The sequence below is a fragment of the Manis javanica genome, chromosome 12 (genome assembly GCF_040802235.1).
Source record: "Manis javanica isolate MJ-LG chromosome 12, MJ_LKY, whole genome shotgun sequence".
Lineage (NCBI taxonomy): Eukaryota > Metazoa > Chordata > Mammalia > Pholidota > Manidae > Manis > Manis javanica.
In genome coordinates, this window is record NC_133167.1 from 8,906,426 (window position 1) to 8,929,306 (window position 22,881).

The 22,881-nt window shown below is 43.2% G+C and overlaps 1 protein-coding gene across 1 annotated transcript in view; it reads left to right on the plus strand.

The window, feature by feature from the left end:
- DNER (delta/notch like EGF repeat containing) overlaps positions 1-22,881 on the plus strand; it is a 267,700-nt gene that overhangs the window by 198,493 nt on the left and 46,326 nt on the right. Inside the window, exon 8 of the mRNA XM_036997832.2 lies at positions 11,888-12,112. Coding sequence (XP_036853727.2) covers positions 11,888-12,112 — 225 coding nt within the window. The remainder of the gene's footprint in view (positions 1-11,887; positions 12,113-22,881) is intronic.

Here is a 22,881-nt window from a genome sequence, read left to right on the forward strand (position 1 = left end):
TCATGAAGGAACTAAGGCTCCAAATTCAAAAGTCACTGGAGAGGCCCAACTCTGTGCTGAATTTTCACTTCAGTCGATTACTAGGTGGTTTAGTAACCAGGGTTAAGCAACTTAACCCTCTGGGCCTCAGTTTCCCAACAGGTGAAAGATGATACCTGCCTTGCAGAGTTGTTGAGTAACTTGGGGCAGGTATTCAGGACCTGTGTCTTCCTTCTTTTTCCCATTTCTTAGTTCCTGGCTTTTGTTTCCTCCATTTTTCTCCAGGCTCAGACTTCCCGAAGTGAGTCAAAACACCAAGGTCGTAAGGCAATCCTCTGGCTCTCTTACAGCCACATTTCTTCTTCTTGTTCACATCAGGGGAATGGCTCAGTGGGTTGCCTGGATCCCCAGCCTCTTCCAGGCCCCTGTCTGGAACCCACGGCAGCGGGTTCCCTTTCAGATTCACCCTTGTGCCCTGCAGCCCGTTCTCCACACGGTAGCTGAAGCGATCCTGGTAAGATCTAGACCTCACATCTTCACTTCCTGTCTCTCAGACCTCAGTAGTTTCCCACCCAAAGTGTGGTCCTGGACCAGCAGAGCCCCAGCTGCCTCCCCCAGCCTCATTTCTTCCTACCTTGCTTTCCCCTCTTCCTTCTAGCCACCGCCTTGATTTTCAACACACCAAGGGTGTGGGACCTGCAGGGGACGCCATTCACTCAGAACACAGTTGTTCTGTGGGGCCTTTGCACCTGATGCTCTCGGTTTCGGAAACCTTCCCCTGGACCCGAATATGGCTCATTGCCTCGGGTCGTGCAGGTCTCCCTGAGGGCACTGCTGCAGGCACTGCTCTCCGGGGCTCGCCGCTTCTGCAGCATGTAGCCCTCGCTGATACCTACTTACTGTCTCTCTACGGTCTGTTTCACTCAAATGGGAGGTCTCCAAGCGGTGTCTGGTACCTGGTTGGTCTCAGTTAGTATCAGTTAGGGAAACGAATACCCAAAGGAAAACACAGGACTTTCTGACCAAACCTAAATTTCCATTGTTAATAGCCAATTATTTTTGCTCATATAACCCATCTACTTTAAATAAGTTTTGTCTCTTCTGCCTTTTCTCTATTTAGTCTAAACTAAGAGTTGATTTAATAGCCCTCTGACTATTTCCTAGTTATTATTCATTTTCCTTTCTTAGATCTAAATTTGTCTTTTTGTTCTGCTAAAGAAAAAGTCCTGAAGGTGGTTTTTACTATCTCAAATGGATTTTCTTAGAAATGAAAAGTCACATTTTAAATGTAACCACCTTGGGTCTCGTACCTCTGATGGGTTTGTAATTGCTTTTCTTAGATATTCCCCCTTCTCCTCTTTATCTTGCATAACTGTCTGCTTTCTTAGAACCAGAATAAATGTGGTCCCAATTAAGTTTTCCATAAACATTAGCCAAAACCTCTCCTCTGATTCTGATACTGGTCCTCTCCCTTGTCTCCCCACCCAAATCTCAGGCTTTCTTTGAGGCCTGGAGCAAAACCCAGTTCTTCCGTGGGTTTCCCGGGCCCGCCCCTCCCGCCCCTCCCGCCACAGCCCTGCCTTCTTTTGGATCTCTGCTGCTCCTGCGGCTTGGGCCCCATACCCAGATCTCATAGTGAAAGCCGGCCTGTCCCTCCAACCTCACACCATGCTGGGATCATTCCATAAATGCTTGCAGAAAGAAAAAATGCCCTCGAGTTGTTCTCTCACACCTAGGTGAACTAAATTTTTTACCTTTATCTTGATTCAATGATTATTCATTTATGTATCTGTAATCAAATCAGCTGGTGACTAATATTCATTCTTCTCATATTCCCTCTTTGTAACTCCCAAAACCTAATACATACTTATCAACCTACTTTTACTAATTACCCTATTGTGTAACAAATCTGTTAGAATATGTGCTCTGCCCCTCATCCATTCCTTCATCTGTCCATTCATCCACAGATGTTTACTGAGTGGCCACTGTGCTGCGGGCCGAGGCTCGAGGGTGAGAGGGACCAAAGGACTCACTCCCCTTCCCCACCCTCTGCACCCCAAAGCCTGTGCTCTTGTTGGGGGTGGGAGAGAGATGAGAGGCAGGTGCACCAATTCGCAGTTGTGTCATTGACAATTCAAGAAAGTGCTAGGAGGGTAGTGAGCAAGGTACTGTGAAACAGGGTAAGAAAAGGGGTATGTGCCTAGAATGGGGTGGTCACGGAGGCCTGTCCGTCTAACACTGAAGCCAAGAACTGAAGCTGCATAAGCAGCAGGAACAGGAGCTTCTAGGCAGTGGAAGTGGCATGTAGCCCAGCTGTAGGTGGGCAGTGGCTTGTCGTTCCCCGGTACTGCATGGAAGCCAGCTGCTGGAGAAAGAGGGGTCAGCGTGGTCAGCTGGGTCAGAGCTGCTGGACTTAATATTGCCCACAGAAGGGAGCTCAGATTTTATTCCGAGAGCAATTGGAAGTGATAATAATATTTCCATTTTAAGAAAATGAATTTCATTGCTGTTTGAAAAGTTGGTTATAGGGATGAAATTGAGTGGGGAATCTCATCAGAGGAAGCTATTGTAATAAGCACAATTATTGTAATAATTGTGGCTTTGACAGAAATGGAGGAGGCAGAGACTAAACAAGCCATTCAGGCTCAGGAAGCCTTTTGGAGGTAGAATCTATTAATAGCCACCGATTTGTTAGAGATGGGGGTTAAGGGAGAGGATGCAACCAGGTGCAACTTCCACGTTTTAGACTTGAACCATTTGCCCAGACAGTGAAATCATGAGTCAAGTTTAAGGTGCCTACACAAATCATTTCTTCTATATAAACACTCTTTATACTGTCAGCAAAAATGCCAGTCTCACTTTATTCCATATTACCCCTTATTAATATTGCAGGAACTTGTGACATCCAGATTGCTTTCTAGATGGAGTGACTTCATTGACTAGCAACTTAAAACCATCCAAAAATGCTTTCTTTTGGTCTTAAATACCTGATTTCCATAATGTGCATATCTCAAGGGTATTGATTTCTTTTTTATTTACATAATAAATGTTCAGCGAGCATATTTATATAAATACTGGTTCAGATACAAAATTTGAAGCAGCAATTAGCTAAATTTGTTTTTTTGCATTAGCCCTTCATTCCTTAGATTTCTTCCATAGTTCTGTTTTATTTTCCATTTTAATCCTTTAATCTTTCATCGTTTTCTAAACTTCTTGTTGCAATGAGTTGTTTTAAGTCTGTGGACTGCTGGCATTGTTTCCAGTGTTTGAGTTTTTCTCTGAGGCTGTTGTGTTTTCTTTCTAGCATTTCCTGATGTCCATCACATGAGGTTCATGTGACAGGAAATAAGATTCCAAATGAGACCAACCACTGCCTTTATTATTCTCTCTGTACCTGATGGTTGACAGTATCAGATAGATTTTCATTTTCTGCCCTTCATGTAGGGTTGTAAATCTCTTAAATATATTAGCTTGTTAGCTTCCAGTTAGAGCTATTGTATTCCTCTCCTAGTTAACTAATCTATCAGTCATTTCAGAAACACTACTGTTATTTTATTATTTACATTGTAATATCCCACAAAGCGGTTGTATAAATTCCACGTTCTCCTATGCAGTCCTTCATGTTCTAGAGTTTGAATGCGTGTATGAATGTGGTTGAACCCAAGAATTTTAAATTTTGTTTTCCAGTCCTCTTGCCTGTGTCATCATAACTAATCTGGTTTGCATATTCAGCAAGAGGACTTTGAAACCATTTTTCCCTTAAGAGATAGAGTGACCAGTCAAATCTCTTAAAGAGTTATGTTAATAAAAACGGAAACTACCAAAGGCCATGTAAAATCATTGCTTTTAGGGTTGTCACATCATGAATGAATGCAGGCAAGAGTGTATAGGTTCCTCTTATTGAGGATGGAGTTGAAAACCCCTAATATGTGATGTGTGTGTGTGTGTGTGTGTGTGTGTGTGTGTGTGTGTGTGTGTCTGTGTGTTGAGAGAAGAAAACTGAGGGAAGGAGAATCTTGGTTCATTTTTAAAATGTTTTTTGGAAAGATGAAATCTGTTTTGGCTGAGTCTCAGCTATAGGTAACTCAAGGCCTTTTCTACCTTGCAGTGTAAAATATCTTTCTGCTAACTCATAGAACTGCCCTGCAGTCTGTAAATTCAACACAGAGGTGCACTTTATAGCAGGCTGTGCCTTATCTGAGTCACAGACTTCTGTTTTTACACAGGGAAATTAGACTCTGACCACTCTGTGCTTGGGGTCACTTACACGGGTGCTCATATATCTAGATACTGAATATGCACAGTTTATCATCTTGGCTATAGCTTAGTTTTTTTTTTTTTTGTAGATAATTATTTTTTATTGAAGGGTAGTTGACATACAATATTACATTAGTTTCAGGTGTACAACAAAATGATTATACATGATAATTCTAGCTACCAGCTATCACCATACAAAGTTGTTACAGTATTTTGACTATATTCCTTATGCTATACATTACATCCTGGTTACTTATTTATTTTACAATTGGAAGTCTGTACTCTTTTTTTTTTTTGAGAGGGCATCTCTCATATTTATTGATCAAATGGTTGTTAACAACAATAAAATTCTGTATAGGGGAGTCAATGCTCAATGAGCAATCATTAATCCACCCCAAGCCTAATTTTCATCAGTCTCCAATCTTCTGAAGCATAACGAACAAGTTCTTACATGGTGAACAAGTTCTTACATAGTGAATAAGGTCTTACATGGTGAACAGTGCAAGGGCAGTCATCACAGAAACTTTCGGTTTTGATCACGCATCATGAACTATAAACAATCAGTTCAAATATGAATATTCGTTTGATTTTTATACTTGATTTATATGTGGATACCACATTTCTCTCTTTATTATTATTATTTTTAATAAAATGCTGAAGTGGTAGGTAGATGCAAGATAAAGGTAGAAAACATAGTTTAGTGTTGTAAGAGAGCAAATGTAGATGATCAGGTGTGTGCCTGTAGACTATGTGTTAATCCAAGCTAGACAAGGGCAATAAAACATCCACGGATACAGCAGATTTCTCTCAGAACAGGGGGGGTGAGGTTCTAGGCCTCACCTCTGTTGATCCCCAATTTCCCACCTGATGTACCCCCTGTGACTATGCCTGTCTTGGGTTGTTCCTCCCTTGAGGAATCTTACCAGTCTCTGACTAACCAGTCATCTTCCGGGGCCATACAGGGAAATGTAAAGTTGGTAAGTGAGAGAGAAGCCATATTGTTTGAAAAGGTTAGCTTTTTACTTCTTTGCATATTTATGCCCTGTGGCTTCTATGCCCAGCATTTGTCTTGAGGTATCTTTACCACTTGGAAGAATTGTGATACACAGTAAATTCAATATGAGGCACGAATTCTATTTATGGGTTGTAATTAGGAAGGAAGAAGAAAAGCTATAGAAGTAGCAGGCGGGAGAAAACATGGGAAGATTGATTATTTCTTTGACATATCTTCTTGTAGAGTAACTTCAGCATGTATAGGTTTTAAACTACTAATTAAATTGCACACACACATTAACATAATAGGAGTACAGTTACATAACCAAAGCATACCTATAATTACCAGCCATCTCCAGTGAAACCAAGAAAACCAGTTAGGCATCTTAGGCATTTGTGAAAACTTATCTATGATATGGTGGATATTGTCCAACTGAACTTGAACAGTCAGAGAAATCAGACAAATTAAAACAACCCATTCCTGGGGACTGTTCACATCCCATACGTTCTTTTAACAGTAGATAGTCTGTAGTTGTAAGATTTTGGAGAACTACAACTTGCACTTCTCCTAATTCTTGGTTGAGTTCCAACAGTGTAGATCCAGTCAAATTTGTTGTTTTACTGTATGCACAGGCCAGCTTAGATATCTCCTTCTTCATTCCCATGGCAAGTCCAGGAACCGGTGGGATGAATGCAGCTACAACTGCAGCATCGCCTGGATCTTTGTTGAGGTTCTTTGATGATCATCTTCTGGTATGACTCTTCCAGAGAGTGCTGATGTTGGAAGTTCTTCTTCATATCGTATCTTAGTTCATTTTCTGGTTAGCCCAATTAGGCTTTGATCCTCTGTATAAACACAAACAGACCCTTTGCCCACACTTTGATATGCCCTTCATACCATTGTGTAGAACTCATTGGAGGTCACCACACAGGAAATGCTTTTTTTTTTTTAAGAGAAAGGAATATTATCAGAAAAATGTACCTCCATAGCTGATCATCTGACACCCTTTAAATGATCAAAATTAAGGATATTTAAAGCATGCATTAATTGTTGATTTACAGTTAGTTTTATCCTATCAGGGAGTAATCCCCCTTTTCTTTCTTTCTTTTTTTTTTTGTTATCGTTAATCTACACTTATATGACGGATATTATGTTTACTAGGCTCTCCCCTATACCAGGTCCCCCCTATAAACCCCTTTACAGTCACTGTCCATCAGCATAGCAAAATGTAGACTCACTACTTGTCTTCTCTGTGTTGTACAGCCCTCCCCTTTCTCCCACCCCCCCATGCATGCTAATCTTAATAACCCCCTTCTTCTTTCCCCCACTTATCCCTCCCTACCCTCCCATACTCCCCAGTCCCTTTCCCTTTGGTACCTGTTAGTCCATTCTTGGGTTCTGTGATTCTGCTGCTGTTTTGTTCCTTCAGTTTTTCCTTTGTTCTTATACTCCACAGATGAATGAAATCATTTGGTATTTCTCTTTCTCCGCTTGGGTTATTTCACTGAGCATAATATCCTCCAGCTCCATCCATGTTGCTGCAAATGGTAGGATTTGCCCTCTTCTTATGGCTGAGTAGTATTCCATTTTGTATATGTACCACATCTTCTTTATCCATTCATGTACCGATGGACATTTAGGTTGCTTCCAATTCTTGGCTATTGTAAATAGTGCTGCAATAAACATAGGGGTGCATCTGTCTTTCTCAAACTTGATTGCTCCGTTCTTAGGGTAAATTCCTAGGAGTGAAATTCCTGGGTCAAATGGTAGGTCTGTTTTGAGCATTTTGATGAACCTCCATACTGCTTTCCACAATGGTTGAACTAATTTACATTCCCACCAGCAGTGTAGGAGGGTTCCCCTTTCTCCACAGCCTCGCCAACATTTGTTGTTTGTATTTTGGATGGCAGCCATCCTTACTAGTGTGAAGTGATACCTCATTGTAATTTTAATTTGCATTTCTCTGATAATTAGCGATGTGGAGCATCTTTTCATGTGTCTGTTGGCCATCTGTATTTCTTTTTTGGAGAACTGTCTGTTCAGTTCCTCTGCCCATTTTTTAATTGGGTTATTTGTTTTTTGTGTGTTGAGGTGTGTGAGCTCTTTATATATTCTGGATGTCAAGCCTTTATCGGATCTGTCATTGTCAAGTATATTCTCCCATTCTGTAGGGTTCCTTTTTGTTCTATTGATGGTGTCTTTTGCTGTGCAGAAGCTTTTCAGCTTAATATAGTCCCACTTGTTCATTTTTGCTGTTGTTTTCCTTGCCCGGGCAGATATGTTCAAGGAGAGGTCACTCATGTTTATGTCTAAGAGGTTTTTGCCTATGTCTTTTTCCAAGAGTTTAATGGTTTCATGACTTACATTCAGGTCTTTGATCCATTTTGAGTTTACTTTTGTGTATGGGGTGAGACAATGGTCCAGTTTCATTCTCCTCCATGTAGTTGTCCAGTTTTGCCAGCACCATCTGTTGAAGAGACTGTCATTTCGCTACTTAGTTTTTGAAACTACTTTCAGGTAACCTTCATATGATCAGTATCATGATTAGAAGCCAGTTTTGATTCAGAATTTCAAAAGGTTTGGCAGCGCCCCTGTAACATGCATTAAAGCAGAGCGTAGACTGGCCAACACCCAGCCTGGTCGGATCGGTAGGCTCTGCCTGCACTGGTTGGTATCTTGGCTTTAAATTTTATATTTGGATTATTTTAAAGATGACTTCTGATTTTATAAGGAGTTGGCAGTACATGTGATATGTTTACTCCTTAACACTCAAATTTCACAATTGTATTTTAAAAATATCCTTCATGTGGTATTAGAAATACTGAGAACCGGTTAGGCCCAGGATATTCAAAAGCACAGAGTTCAGATTTGTAATTGCCAAGTGACTTCTGTTTTCTAAAGTTATCTTAAAGAATTTGTGATACTGATGGGTCTAATCTGGTTGTGATTCCTTATGCTAGCATAACACCTTCAACTTCTCAAATGCTTTTACACAAACTCTCTTATGTGAGGCAGCCTAGCATGAAGTCTAAGGGCCCAGATGTGTAGTCACACACACTTCAGTTTAAAGCTTGATTTCCCACTTACTAATTGAGTGTCCCCGGACTAGTTCTCTGCTATCAAGTCTCTAAGACTTCCTCTATAAAAGTGGGCAACAGTAGACCCTAATTGCACCAGCGGTTGTGATAAAGATGTGAAATTTGATTATGTTCCAGAGATTGGCTGACAGTCCAGCTTCCTTCCAGTTTCTCTCGCCACAAACTCTGGGTGTATGGGCCCGTGGAATTACCCGAGAACCTCTGCTAAAAGGAAGGGGATCCAACATTTACTGAGCATCATCATGTGCAATATTACTTAATCCTACTCAGCAGAGATCAACCCACTGTTTATAAGGAAATTAAAGCACAAAATGATTAAGTACTTTGCTCAAGATCCCACAGTTAGTAAGGAGATTCAAACTTCAGTTTGCTGGCTCCTCATTCTTTGTGTTATAAAACTTTGTTCCTTAGGAAGGTCACTTAAGAGGTGGTGGCTGTGGAAAATGTGTCATTTACAAAGGACGTCATATAAATAGGATAGCAATTGCTTAGGTAATAGAAGAAAACGGAGAATTTACTGGTCAAAACAATAGTGTCTTAGTCACCTCAGGATTCTATCACAAAATGCCATTGATGGGTAGCTTAAACAACAGACATTTATTTCTCATGGTTACAAAGGCTGGGAATTCTGAGATGAGGGTGTCAGCATGGTCAAGTTCAAGTGAGGGCCTTCTTCCTGGCTTACAGGCAGCTGCCTGATGGCTGTGTCCTCACATGCTAGAGAAGGGAAGATTTGGGGTCTCTTCTTCTTCTTTTAAGGACATTAGTCCTATCACAGGGGCTCCACCTGCATGACCTCATCTAATCCTAATTATATCCCAAAGGCCTCACCACCTGATGCCATCACACTGGGAGAAGGGTAGGGCTTCAACATAAGAACTTTGGGAAGACACATTCAGTCCGTAACAAAAAGCATTTTCAAAATTGATGCAGCATTTACATCTTTGAATCTCTTTTTTAATGGTCATTACTAATCTTGGAAGCCAGGAAAATTATCCCATAATTGCCCTACATCACATGCATCTCCACAAAGTATGTTCCCAAATAGAGGATGTCCAGTAACAAACTCCTTAGTGTGGTATGTAAGGCCATTCATGATCTGGCCTCTGACCAGTGCCTTTATTTATATTCACTGTCCATGCTCCCCTTGGCCTTATTGAAATATTATCTCTCCCCAAAGTCATGATTTTTAACCTGTCCTTGTCTTTTTATCCATCTTCCTTTCTACTTGGAACGTTCTGTGTGGATTATATTAATATTTGTAACTGAGTATACCTCAACATGAATCTAGAGTGATTTTTGTGCCTTTGACTTGATTGATAAGTCTCCTATTTACTCTTTCATCAACAAACAGAATAGAAACATAAGTCTTGGGTATGTTTACACATCATAACATCTTAATTGGTCTGTCACTGACTTCTCTCCTGTGCAGTATTGCAGCGTGTTAAGAGCTTGGACTTTGTATGCCAGCTCTGCCATCTACCAGCTACACAGATTTGAATTGGCTACCTCACATTTCTGTCTCCATTTTCTCATCTGTAAAGTAGGGTTACTAATAGTTCTTGTATCACACTGTATGGGGTTAAATGAAATAATGCTTGAAAGGCTCAGAACTGTCTGGCACATATCAGCCTCCAGTGAATCTGGGCTTTGCTGTTTTATTACCTTCCTTCCCTCCCTCCCTCTTTCATTCATTCATTCCCTCCCTCCCTCCCTCCTTCCTTCAACACTGGGAGCTGTTCTAGGAATTTTGATATGTATCTTTTTGAAGCCCACAACAACTTTATAAAGAAAATAATTACAGCCCTCTTTTCTGGGTGAGGCAGTGGACTAGAGAGGTCAGGACTTGCCGTGGCAGCTCAGTTTGTCATGAGGTCATAAGTATCTTCTTTTCAGTCAGAGTGAAATGGAATACATTTTGTGAGGGATAGAATTATATTCTGTCCCAGGCTGTGAAGGGATCCTTTGGAGAATTCAATTGTTATTAAACCTGATGTGGTAAATTTTTAGTACAATTTCTAAAATTTAAAAACTACCAGGAAGTTCATAAAACGTTCAGTAGTGTTGGATTTTTTAAAAATTTTCTATTTCCATACAGAAAAACACGAAGTTGATTATGTCGATTTATGACTGATGCTACAGATAATTAAGTCTGGTAGCTATTTTTGTTTGTTTTATATACTCACAGTGTTCTTAACAATAACAACAAATACAGCCAATATTGCTAGGAGTTCTGTGTGAAGATGGGTAAATATATAGATTAAATAAAAGTTAAAGAGAATATTGGAATTAAAACTATATTTTTAAAATTAACTTTTATTTCTAAAATTTGAATGATCTTTATTTAATTTCAAGCTGCTCTTGAACTGTTAAAAGAAGAATAGGTTTTACCAAAGCATTGGTAAATAATAATTGGTAAATAAATACCTTTCTGGACACATAGACCTAAGAGTCACATGTATATATGTACGTACAATTTTTAGAACTGAGAAATATTGAAACACACACACACAAAACAAAATAAAATATCACCTATACAATAAACAGCTTTAAAATTTTTTTAATGTTTTAGGCTTTATTGAGGTATAATTTACATATCATAAATTTCATTCATTTTAAGAGTACAACTTAGTGCTTTTTAGCAAATAGACAGAGTTGTGCCATATCACTGCCATCCAATATTAGAACATTTACTTCAACCCTAGAGGGCTCCTCATGGCCATTCAAAGGTGATGCCTTTTCCCACCCCAGTCCTAGGCAACTACTAATCTACTTTATCTATAGAGTACCTTTTTCAGGACATTTTATGTAAATGGAATTACACAATATATGTTATTTTGTAATTGCCTTCCTTTTTTTGAGGTGCGTCCATGTCATAGCACAAGTCAACTTAATTTCTTTTTATTGCCAGACCGTACTGTATAAATGCACCACTGTTTGTTCATCCATTGCAATAATCAACTTCTAAAAAAGTATATATTCAAGAAACTTCTAACAGAAGCTACTTATAGGGAAGGGAATAGGGGACAATGGTTTATAAGGGTGGGAGACAGGTTTTTTTCTTTGTTTCCTATTTATATGGGTTTAAAGTTGTAAATTCAATGTTACATCTTTATCTATTAAAGCAAAATAAGGAATGTCTTCCCCCAGCAATGTGTATAAAATAAGAGGTGAAAGCCCCCGACTGATCCCAGTCCCACCTTCTTGAAAGTCACCACCATTAATTTATTTTTGGCATCTTTCTAGTCTACACACGCACACACATACACCTGTATACCTATAAATACATTCATGCCCCTGTATGTCTGGACATCTAAGTAGTCACGTGTTTCATATTTCACCGAGTTGGAAGTTCAGGGCTTAGTATTTTAACCTACAGTTACCAAAGCTAGGAAACCTGGCTCACTCATATTGTTGGGCTGTGCATATCTGGAAATTATTTATGAAATAATTGGTCAATCAACTCACAATGGAGAAAACTTAAGAACTGCAGACCCGGTTTATTAGTTATTATATGTAAACATGGCCTTATTTTTTTGCTCTCTCTGTTTTCCGGTAGGCTACTACGGACCTGCCTGCGAGGAAAAGGTGGACCCGTGCGCCTCGTCGCCCTGCCAGAACAACGGGACCTGCTACGCGGCCGGCCTGCGCTTCCGCTGCAGCTGCAGCGCCGGCTTCACGGGCCCCGCCTGCGCCCAGCTCGTCGACTTCTGCGCCCTCAGCCCCTGCGCTCACGGCACCTGCCGCGGCGTGGGCAACAGCTACAAGTGCCTCTGTGAGCCAGGTGCGCACCGGGCTTGGGGAGGAAACCCATCCCTCTGTTCTTCAGGGTTCTGCGTGGGCCAAGAGTTACACTGACACGAGACAGGTTGAGAACAGGAGAAATCAGACTTCGTACATATGGGATCCGCATCGACGTGCGAGTCCAGGGACAGGCAGGCAAAACGAGGTGTCTGTGTCATCCCAACCGAAGGAGAGGGGGGTGGGGTCTGGGACTAAAGGGAAAGAAGGCAAATCACAGGCAGAGGAAAAAGAGTAAGATGTTTGGTAAACAGATGTTTGCTGGATCAAGAAACAATGGGGCAGAGACCGGCATTTTAACAGATTTCCCTGACTTCCTGCGTGGGGTCCACCTCCCCTAGTTCACATTACGATGTAGTTGTCTTTGGTGAGAGCTCCTCCTGCAGCACGTCCTCCATCCAAATTCTTTTTAGGCAGTTAGGGGAGTGGTCAGAGTTTCTTCCTGGGTCTTCTGGGCCTGGATTATTTTCATCTTGAAATAATCTGCCTGCCACAGTGGTGCCTCTCGGGGCGGCCTGCCTGTGGCCCCATGTGGTCGTGGACCACAGATCCTTTCTTCCCTTGATCCGAAAGACTCTGAACTTTTCTTTTGCATCTGGGCAAAGTTGTTGGCCTGCTGAATGTGTTCACTCGTACGTATACGTGAGCGCCACTCATTGGGCACACTCATTGGGCACACTCATTGGGCACACTCTCTCTTTAGACTTACTCTTGTCAGGGTTTCGAAAGTCCCCTTACCCCTTTCTGTGAGCAGTTCACAGTCATGGTGGAAAAGTAAGAAAATACAAGGAAGAAGATGAAGAACAGAAAAACAGGCTTAATCTTATAACAACATAATTATTTTTTACCAATTAACTATAGGTCATTGCAGAGCTCTTACTGTATTGCATGCATTTTACTACTGTGTTCTTAGGTTAATGGAATATGTTTTTTCATTTTAATGTGCACAAAAAGCAAAATGCAATCCATTCAGAATTTTACCACCTATTAGAATTCTTACTCTGTGAACAGTATGTGTTACAGGACCTGGGACTTCAGTGTAAATGTTCAAGAGTTCCATCACTTGTTTTCCAAGTGCCTTCTGCATTTTACTAATTTTTTATTGTGTAAGTTTTGATACTTGGACATCAGAGTGGTTAGTCAGAATGTGTCTCTGCACAACCTACTGGCGTGGTCTGAAAGAGTGCATGGGGGCGGCTCCTTCTTTACTCTTGTTCTGTTCTGCCGACATCTCTGTCCATGCATAAGCTAGCTCTTGAGAATGCTTCCCAGCCCAGCGATTTCCCCATGTGTCCCTGACTTGTTAGCTTGGCTGGCCAGCTCCCTGGATTTGCTTGACTCCTGGTCCTGCAACGTCCTCCAACTGGATGCCTGCTCCCCTGCCACTCCCTCTCATCTGCCTTGGGGGGATGCATCAGCTCCCCTTTCTTGGAGTTCCCACAGTCACCCACTGTGTCACTTGCCTGGTCTTTAAAGCATTATATTGCTTATCCTGTATGGGTCTCTCCTCCTTGGGGGTAGGCAGAAGTGTGTTTTATTAGTGACTTTTGCATAACAATAATAGCCCAAGCCACCATGTAGTGAGCATTGATCCTTCTAGGTTTTGAGCTGGCTTTTCACATCTCTGGACCTTTTTGCCCCCTCCGCGCAGGGTAGATATTGTTGGTTTTATACCGAGGATTGAAATGCCTCGTGCCTGGTTCTGCTGGGCCTGTGGCCACCCAGTAGAGGCTGCACCCAGGTTGCAACCCAGTCCCCTGGTTCCACTGCCCCCAACTTTCAAGAGACTCATCTCATATTCATGAATCAGTCGAAGGACTTAGTGGGGAATACAACTAAGCATGAAGAGTGCGGGAAAGCCTTTTTCATCTACACTTTTAACTCCCTGGTTTTCCAAGCAATCATGGAATTGATATTTTATAAATAAATAGAGAGAGATTGATTTTTAAGGAATCAGCTCATGTAGTTGTGAGAAACGGCAAGTTCAAAATCCACAGTGCAAGCTGGCAGGCTGGAAGCTTGGGCAGGGTTTCTGTGTTACAGTTTTGAGCCTGAATCTCTTCTTCGGGCAGCCTGAATCCTTGCTCTTGAGGCCTTCAACTGATTGCATGAGGCCCACCCACATTTTGGAGGGCACCCACTTAAAGTCTACCCATTAAATATCAGTCCCATCTAAAAAGCATTTTCACAGCAACATCAGAGTAGTGTTTAATAGACGATCGCTTAGCCAAGTTGACCCATGAAATTAACTATTGTAGTAACATTTTTGGATTTTTCTTTAAGCCTCGAGGTGAAGTCTGTCTACCTTAACATATGACCTGAGGAGACTTTTCTGGGTGTACACCTGTCCAGTCCCGTCAGAGCCATAGTGGAGATGGAAGTGGCTGCTCCTCCCGCGGGCCAGCTTCCACGTGCAGGGGCTGTGTGGGCCATGGCAGTGGGCTTGCTGAGGGGGGTGACAGTGCAGTGTGGTGCCCTTGCCCATCGGGAACCAGGGCACTAGGCCCACATTGTGTTGGCAAACTAAATGGGCTGCACCTGGGTGGGGGAGAACACAGTCCTTCTCGCGTCCCAGCTCACAAGCTCGCTGCTCCCCTGCTCCGCTGTGGATGTCACCACGCGGGGGTGACTGCCCCCCTGCCACCCCCCCGGCAGCGTCTGAGGCAAACTCTTGCTGTCAGGAGCTTCCTCCGTCTTCATGGCCCGTCTCCTGAGAGCTGCGCTTCCTTTGGCGAAACGCGACGAAAGGAGTATGAAATGTGGTCCTCTCTCCTCCCTCCGTCTCCACCTTCCTCTCACAGGCACAGTAACATTTTCCTTATATTTAGTTAGTTTGTTTTTAAAACCTTAAATGGAATGCAGTTTTTTAAAGGTAAATGTTGCTTTGCATGGTTTAATGTTATTAAGTTGTTGTTTAATAATATCAAGTAAAGTTTTTCAACACGTGTGAGGAGGCTCACAGCGTCCTCAGTAGAAAACATCCTACCTGGTGCTTCTCCATCCACACTGGGAGCAGGAGCCCAGGGTGGGAAGAGGCCCTGTCCGTGAGATCCCCACTGGCCATCACCCAGGAAACACCAGGGCGGGTGGGCCTCAGGCTTCATTTTCATGAACAACATGGTAGAAGGTCGTCGGTTAAATGCAGTTGGAGTCACAGACCAGGCCTGGGACAGGTTGCTGGCCACGTTCTTCTGCTGTGTGTGAGAGCACAGGAGGAGAGGCATGCAGCACATTGCCTGGCAGGCAGCAGTCAGAGCTGGTCCCCTTTCCTTCCGTCCGTGGAGATGCCAGCCTTCCTCCCCAAGCCGCAGAGGGGTGCAGTACCTCCGTGTGAGTGGCACTTTCCCCTCCCGCTCTTCTCTATGCAAACCGCACTCATGTCCGTTTGGAGCACCTAGCTTGGTAATGGCCAATGTCCGGCCTCTGAGGAGCCTTGCAAAGCCTGAGGAAATGTGATTTCCATCCCATAGTGCCTTCGTTTATTAGGCAGTCCCCCCAGACAGAGTGTTGGAACTCTGTCAGAGCCCTCCCATCGGTCTTGGAAGATAGAATTGCTTTCAGAGGGGTTGCTGCCTCAGATCTTCAGGTACGTTGTATGAAATGAGAAAGGCATCTTAACATCTGGCAAGAATTTACATTTTAAGAGGTGAAAATGACAATTCTCTGAATGCAGACTTTCTAGTCTTAATCGTTGGAGCATATAATTAATTGCTTTACCGCTAGTTTGCATAGTAGAAGAATCTCATGAGAAGAGGTGAAATTGGGTGTCTGGCTGAAGAGCAGCGAGCCTGATCATGATCACAGAGAGCAAAGCGATCCCATTTCATAGCTGGCAGCAGATTGAAACCATGTCAGGTTGATAGTTAGTTCCCATCTGACAAATGCCATTTGGATGACTGCAAATCAGATTTGCCAGGTGCTTTACTTTCAAACCTCACTTCCAGCTTATCAGGCTGGGGATTTCTGATGGGATTTTAATACTAAATAATCAAATGTCAGCTCTGAGTAATCACTGAAATGTTATCCTTCAGTGACAGTGTTAAGTGATAGGCCACAGGTACTTCTGAGAAACCTGCGGATTTCAATCTCCTGAAGACTGGAGAAAGCGAGAGTCCAGAGCCCTCCAACACTGGGGGAAGGAGCTTGCTGGGGCGCACACCGTGGCCCTGGGGCTGGATCACGTGTCCTCAGTGCAGTGCCGGCATCTGGAAATGCCACTGGGTGGTGACCCATACTGGAAAGAATCCCTGGTAAGAGGGGAAATGGTTTTCCTGATTTCACCTGGCATGGCCCCCGCTTCATGCTCCTGAGGTATTACTCTAACCTTGCTTGCTGAAGTGAATCAGCCCCACCATTACAGAGTGTGCCTTGAGTTACTACTTAAGGGATTTAAAATAAAAGCCATTAGAGGACTTTTACATGGAAATACAAATGTCTGTTTTCATTTTCATGAATGACTCTAGGTGCTCATCGGTTCCCACAGGCTAGACCTGGGACACGTTGCCGACTACGTATCTCTCTCATTCTTCCCCACCACAGGGCTGGTCACTGATCAGATCACCCGCATTACAAGGAAGAAGTTTAGACCTTTTCCAAGTGAAATGTTTTTTAAAGGAGATTATAAGAATTTCAGTTTTCAGATGCTGTTGTTTTTTTTTCTTATTTTTTTACGTATGCCTTGCATGTAAGCTGCATTTCTGGTCTGTGTGACCTGAAAGACACAGCTGGCATTCCTTCCTTCTGCTTGGAGTTGGCAGAGTCAGCACCCTGGTAGTGTATGCTGGGAACAGGATCTAAGATAAGACTAAGGTCAGGGTTTTAATAGCAATTCAACAGAAATAAAGAAAAAAGTATACCTAAAAAGATATGAAGGCATTTATCTCGGTAATAAATGCCTAATTGCATTTAGATTCTTGGATAAGTACAGTGGACAACTTTCATCTTTTAGTAACCAGAAAACCTTATCAGGTTCACTAGGATGAAGACAGTTCTTACGTTTAATATGCCCTAGGGGATTCCTGATATGTGTATCACATTGTTCTTGAGAGTTGTAGCTTGTATAGAATATATTTGTTTTCTTTTGCCACATCCTGATCCTGTTACTATGCCCTTCCTTTCTCATATTCCAAAATATGATATCTGCCATCTCCTTAGCATTGAGATTCCAAATAGAATCCTGTCTGCCTAGCTAAAGCTTTAGCAACTCTTTGTAATCTGTACCCTACCTAAAAGGTTTAAATGTCTATACTGACGTCATGATGCCCCTAAGAACTGAGGAAGGGAAGAGCAGCCCCTGATGTCTGAGAGCTTGTTGGGAGCTTCCAGGTGGGCCTTGGGGTTGGCCTGGTGCTCCTTGCTGGCCCATGGTGTCTCCTGCTGGACACAAGACAGAAACAATCTCATGGAAAACCAACACGAGACAGGGGCTCATTGGCCATGGCAGAGTGAGACAGACAAGACCATTTCATGATTCTGTCTAAGGACAGACACAAGCAAGGTCATTCACTGTCCAGCCCACGAAGTACCAGACATTCTTTTCTCTTACACATAAGTTGCTGGCTGGCCGCTTCTTTATCAGTTACAGCTTTCGTCTTGCTGTAGCCTGCCATCCATATAGATGGGATTTATTGAGATACTCAAGAATTGCCCATAGAATTGCTCCTGCTTTCTGACAGCCTCCTCTCTAGAGTGAATCCTCTCCATCACCCAACCAGAGTTTATTATCCTATAATAAATCCCATCTAACACACTCTTACTGAGACACCTGATGTCCTCCCATGGTGTGCGTTTTCATGGCAAAGAATAATAAATCCGATTTGTTCAACTCTAACTGCATCTCTGGTGGCCTTGATTGGAGAGTATTGACAGGATTTAATTGATTGAAGTGCTCAAGATACCGAGGGTTCCACTTGACTGTAGTTTTGTATTAACCATAGTTCGATCAGAATTTCCAAGTTGGACAGGGAAATACTGTCTGGATTTAAACATGGGAGAAAGGTGCTATGGAATGAAAGTCCTAGTTGGGGGTAGGGTGGGATGCAGTTCAGAGAACAATAGACCCAGTTGGCTGCAGGATAAGATGCACTGGACGCAGTAATGGGTAGTGAGGCTGGGAGTGCTCACTGGGGCACACTGGGGAGAATCTATGTGCTGAGTTTGGAAAAGAAGACGTTTTACGTTAGTGGTGTATATGTGAACTGATCTGTTTTTTAGAAAAATTCTGATACAATTGGATGATTTCTAGAAATACTAGGTGATTTTTATCAAGTTTATTCTGATCTATTAGGTATTACAGTCAAGAAGAGATGATAGCCCAGGGAAACAGTCACAAAGCCTGGGCAAGTGGAAATGAGGGTGTGAACTCGTAGCCACGGGAAAGAAAGGATGGACCTAAAATCTATTCAAGGAGTGGAATCAGCAGGGTTTGGTTGCCAGTTGAATGTAGGAAACAAAGGTGAGGTCACAGGCATCTCCAAGGCTTTCACTGGAGAACTCAGAGAAGTGAGGAGGTGTGCAAGAAGAGCATTTGAAGCTTTGGGGTGCAGCAGGCCGACTAAAGCCAGATGTGCCACTGGGCCGTTGTGACTTGAGAGCAGAACTGGGTGAAGAGGCCAAAACTGGAGAAACAAGGGTGGACTTCCTGGTGTATGTCTGCTAGGGAAAGTCAAAGGGACTATTAAAGTACATGAGGTGAGAGTATTAAAGTCAAGGGGAAAATAGTTGGGGGGCGGTGTGCTGCTGAGTTCTTGCATTGAGTGGAAGAAGAGAGCGTGGTGTGTGGGAGCTGGGGGAGGGCAAGAGAGGAGAGGGCACTGCCAGGGCGTGAGGAGCCGAGGCAGACTTGCCCAGATGGCGGAACACCTACTGGTGTTCAGAGCTGCCGCAGTGGCCGTTCTTCACCCCCATTTTGTTTTGATTCTGATTTTGGGTGGCATGCAGGGAGAGTTAGTAATAGTCACCTTAATAGTCACCTTCTTTAGGCTAGTGAGCTGCGGGATTAACACAAGCGGAGGAAGGACCCCGGTACTGAGTGAAGGTCGCTTGCTGGTGCAGCCTACAGAATTTTCATGAGATTCTTGATGTTAAAATCTGTTCACAAGGCTGCTTTTAATGGCTAATTCATATGTATGCAAGTGTTAACGAACTGGCCTTTAATTACAAGGGACTTCTGTTCCTTCTGCTCCCACCGCTCCCTTTAAAATTCAAATAGTTGAGAACTCTTTCTTGGCTGAACTACAGTGGAAAAGGTGTGAGATTTACCTGCTGGCAGTGGGAGTCAGCACGGTCTGTGAGGACAGCAGACGTCATTTACGTCATCTTACCTGCAGTGAAGGTGGGGAATGGTGGCTGATAACAGCTTGCGTCACTGACTAGTGCATTTCTGAGGACAGATCCGTTTGGAGCACGCAGGCACGGGATTCCAGGAAATTCTCATCAAGCTCATGGCCAAGGAGGTCTGATGGGGACTTATTTAAAATTATTTTGTAACTAAGCCATTAACTCTTATTTTGCTTGCGGTTGGAAATTATGATGATCTGATTACTAGCATTTTTCAACTTGCTGAGAATGTCTGGGCATCTGGAATTTAGGATTGAAATCCAGTGTGGCTCGTTCCTCCTACTGGGTGTGGTGGGCAGGGGACTGGGCTTAGAACTGAGTAGAGCTGGGTTTCAGTCCCAGCTTTATCATGGAACAGTTGTGCAATTGGCCTTAGTTGCTCTTCTTTAAAATGGGGATAAACATAATGAAGCCTAAATGAAACGATGAATATGACCATGCATGTTGAATCTATAAAATGCTGGAGCAGTAGTGAAATGTCAGATAAACCGTTTCCTGGGGAAGACTGGTGAGGAGATCACTGAATCTGTGCAGTGATTCTCTTCATACGGGGTTTAAGGTTAGAGTTGGACTGGAGGGGGGAACCGATTTTTGTGACCATAGTGGGCCTTCTTGAATAATGCATGAAGTCCAGCCTCTTGTGGGACTAAGGGTCTGCCCGCTGCCTTGGCCCTTTGTCACTGCAGTGGTAAGTGTTAAGCGCCAGGCGCAGGGCAGAGCTCTTCAGCTGGAATGACTGCTCGAATAAAGGGAGTCCTTAGGAAGGGGACCTGTGGTCATTGCTGTTTCTTGGCCTGTGACTATGAAGTGAGTTAAGGATGAACCTGGTATTGAACCTGGGCATTTGGGATCTAAAGACTCTCAGAATAAACAGGAAATGGGGTCAAATTGTGACCCGGACTCACCAGTGATAAATAACTGACTGAAAATGAACCATTTAACCAGATTTTCTAAGTGTAGGCATCTTAACAGCCACCTGAAGTGAACACATCGAATCGGGATTCGCCAGGACATAACTGAGCTCAGTGGCCCAGGAGGCCGCTTTATCCAGGCCAGCTTCTCCTGGAGCAGCTTCCGTCTGTGACAACCTCCTGCATCGGGACTCTGCCAAGCACTCGGCCAAGTATGCTCTCTTATGAGCCCCAGCTTATAGTAATCCTGTTCTCTTATTTAAGGATGAGGAAACTGAGGCGCTGAGAGTCTAAACAGCATGAGGTGGAGGTGACAGAGCTCCCAATTTAATCTTGATTCACCTAAATTAAAGCTCTTGACCAATAGGCTAATAGCAGAAGCCTCGTTGTGTGTGAACCTGGGTGCTTGCTTATGTTTGAGCCAATCACAAAAAGAAGCTTCCAGACTCCCCTTAGCACAGCTAAGTGAACTCCTCCAAGCCAGGCTGGAAAAGTGGCCTTGCCTGTGGTCCAGTGGGTGTCCCTTGAACAACAGTTTCTTTCTTCCCAGCACAGGGAAGCACAATTCTAACTTCTGAGGAAGTTGAACTACTTCGGGGTGGGCCCCTTCTGCTTTGTTACAGTGCAAATTGAGCTGCCTCAAAATGGGTGCTGAGGGCTCCTCGTGACTAAAGCATGATTTCGTTTGACCTGATGTCTGCTGGATGCACCTAATTAAAGAAACTGCTCTCCCTGTGACTCCGATGAGAAAGGCAGACAGAGCCACATGACAGATGTGTCACCCTTCAGCCTCGGTGCTGTCTCTTCATTGGTACTTCTCACTTCTGGGGTCCCTGATGTCTAGTAGCCGTTTGGCCCTCTTCTTACCACCTGGGTCTCTGAGAGCCTCCCGCATGGATTATCGTGCACCACGGACGCCTTTGATGCTGCTGCTTTTCACCTGACCCTGGTAATGTCCCTAAGCATTCTTTCCTCTTCAGATTTGACTTCTGTTTCTGTAGTTCTCTGCCTCCAAATTGTTCTATATGTCCTGCACTTCCAGGACCACTTCCACCCACAAGATTGGCTCAGTGACAGTGATTTGTCATCAGTGTCAGTAATGGAGGATCAGCTGGGGTGGAACCCCTGTGACAATGTCCTCTTAGAGGTGATGTCTGAGATACTTGACTGATGGCGGCCTGCACCCCGAGTCCCAGTGAGACAACCCAGAAGGAGCTTTGTCTGCATGTTAGACTTTTTTCTGGCCTTTCAGCCTTCAGTGTGCTTTTACATTCTTCACTGATTTTGATTTGTGTAAAACCTGGAGAGTGTCCTGTATTTCTTCCACTGGTTTTCTATCACAGTCATCAATTTTCAATTTGAAAGCACAGGATGAAAGTTGCTGCATATACAGAACGCTTTCACAAAACCGCTTGTTTTAATGAAGACTCAGAGCTCTTAGGGTTGCCTGAACCAGATTGGTACATGACCTCTTTCTTTATTCCAGCACATTGTCCACTCAGGGCACTTACTGATTTTACAGAACAGCATGTCCTTGCCCACATCACCTAAGTGCTTCTTTATGGAATGCTTTAGTGCTCCATTTAAAATCCCATTTGGCTTTATAGGGGTTGTGTAGAGAGAGCCTCTGCTGATTGGACTGAAGTCTTAATGATAGGCTGATAATTACCAGGATCATGTTTCATTTTTTTTCTATACCAGATGGTTTCTGATAGTGCAGATCAGAGTGAATGTCCTAGGTCTGATTCATTAGTAAAAGTGTTTCTTTTAGGTTGGAAAAGCCCAACTGGAAATAAGTGTGGGTTAAATGTGGAAATCATATCTGGTGGTATGATCTTAGGACAACTCCCCTTCATCCATTACTCCTAAAATTACCTTTCCTATCAGTTTTCTGCTGCCTAAAAGTTTATGCTTACAGTTTTATTCCTTTGAGCTAGGTGTTGTCCCTGGCAATTAAGCCATTGTATCGATTAGTTACTGCTGTGTAACAAACCACTCCAAAACTTGGTGGTTCAATACAGCCATTTATTGCTTCTAATTCTGTGGTTGCTGATCTGGGCAGGGCTTAGCTGGAGTGTCTCTTCTGTGCTCCACGTGGTGTTGGGTGTGTTCACTCACGCATTTGTGGTCATCCAGCAAGTTAGCTGGGGATTGCCTGGAGCTGGATGATGTCACTCACACATCTGGCAGTTGGCTAAGCTGATGGGGGCAATGGGGTCATGTATTTCTCATCCAGCAGACCAGTCTGGGCTTTTCAAATGGCAGCTGAGTTCCAAAAGCAGCAACACACAAACACTTTTTAAAGATACTTCTTTGATGTGTGTTAATGTCTCCTTGCCATGTGCATATCACAGGGCCAAGTCCCTAGACTGCATTTCTTGATGGAATTGCTGCAAAGAGATTGTGGCCTTTTTTTGCTATCTACCCAAGTCTTAAACCTAAATAATAAGGAATGTGAATGAGTTTACTATATAAAAACATAAGAGCAGATTTGAGCAGAGGG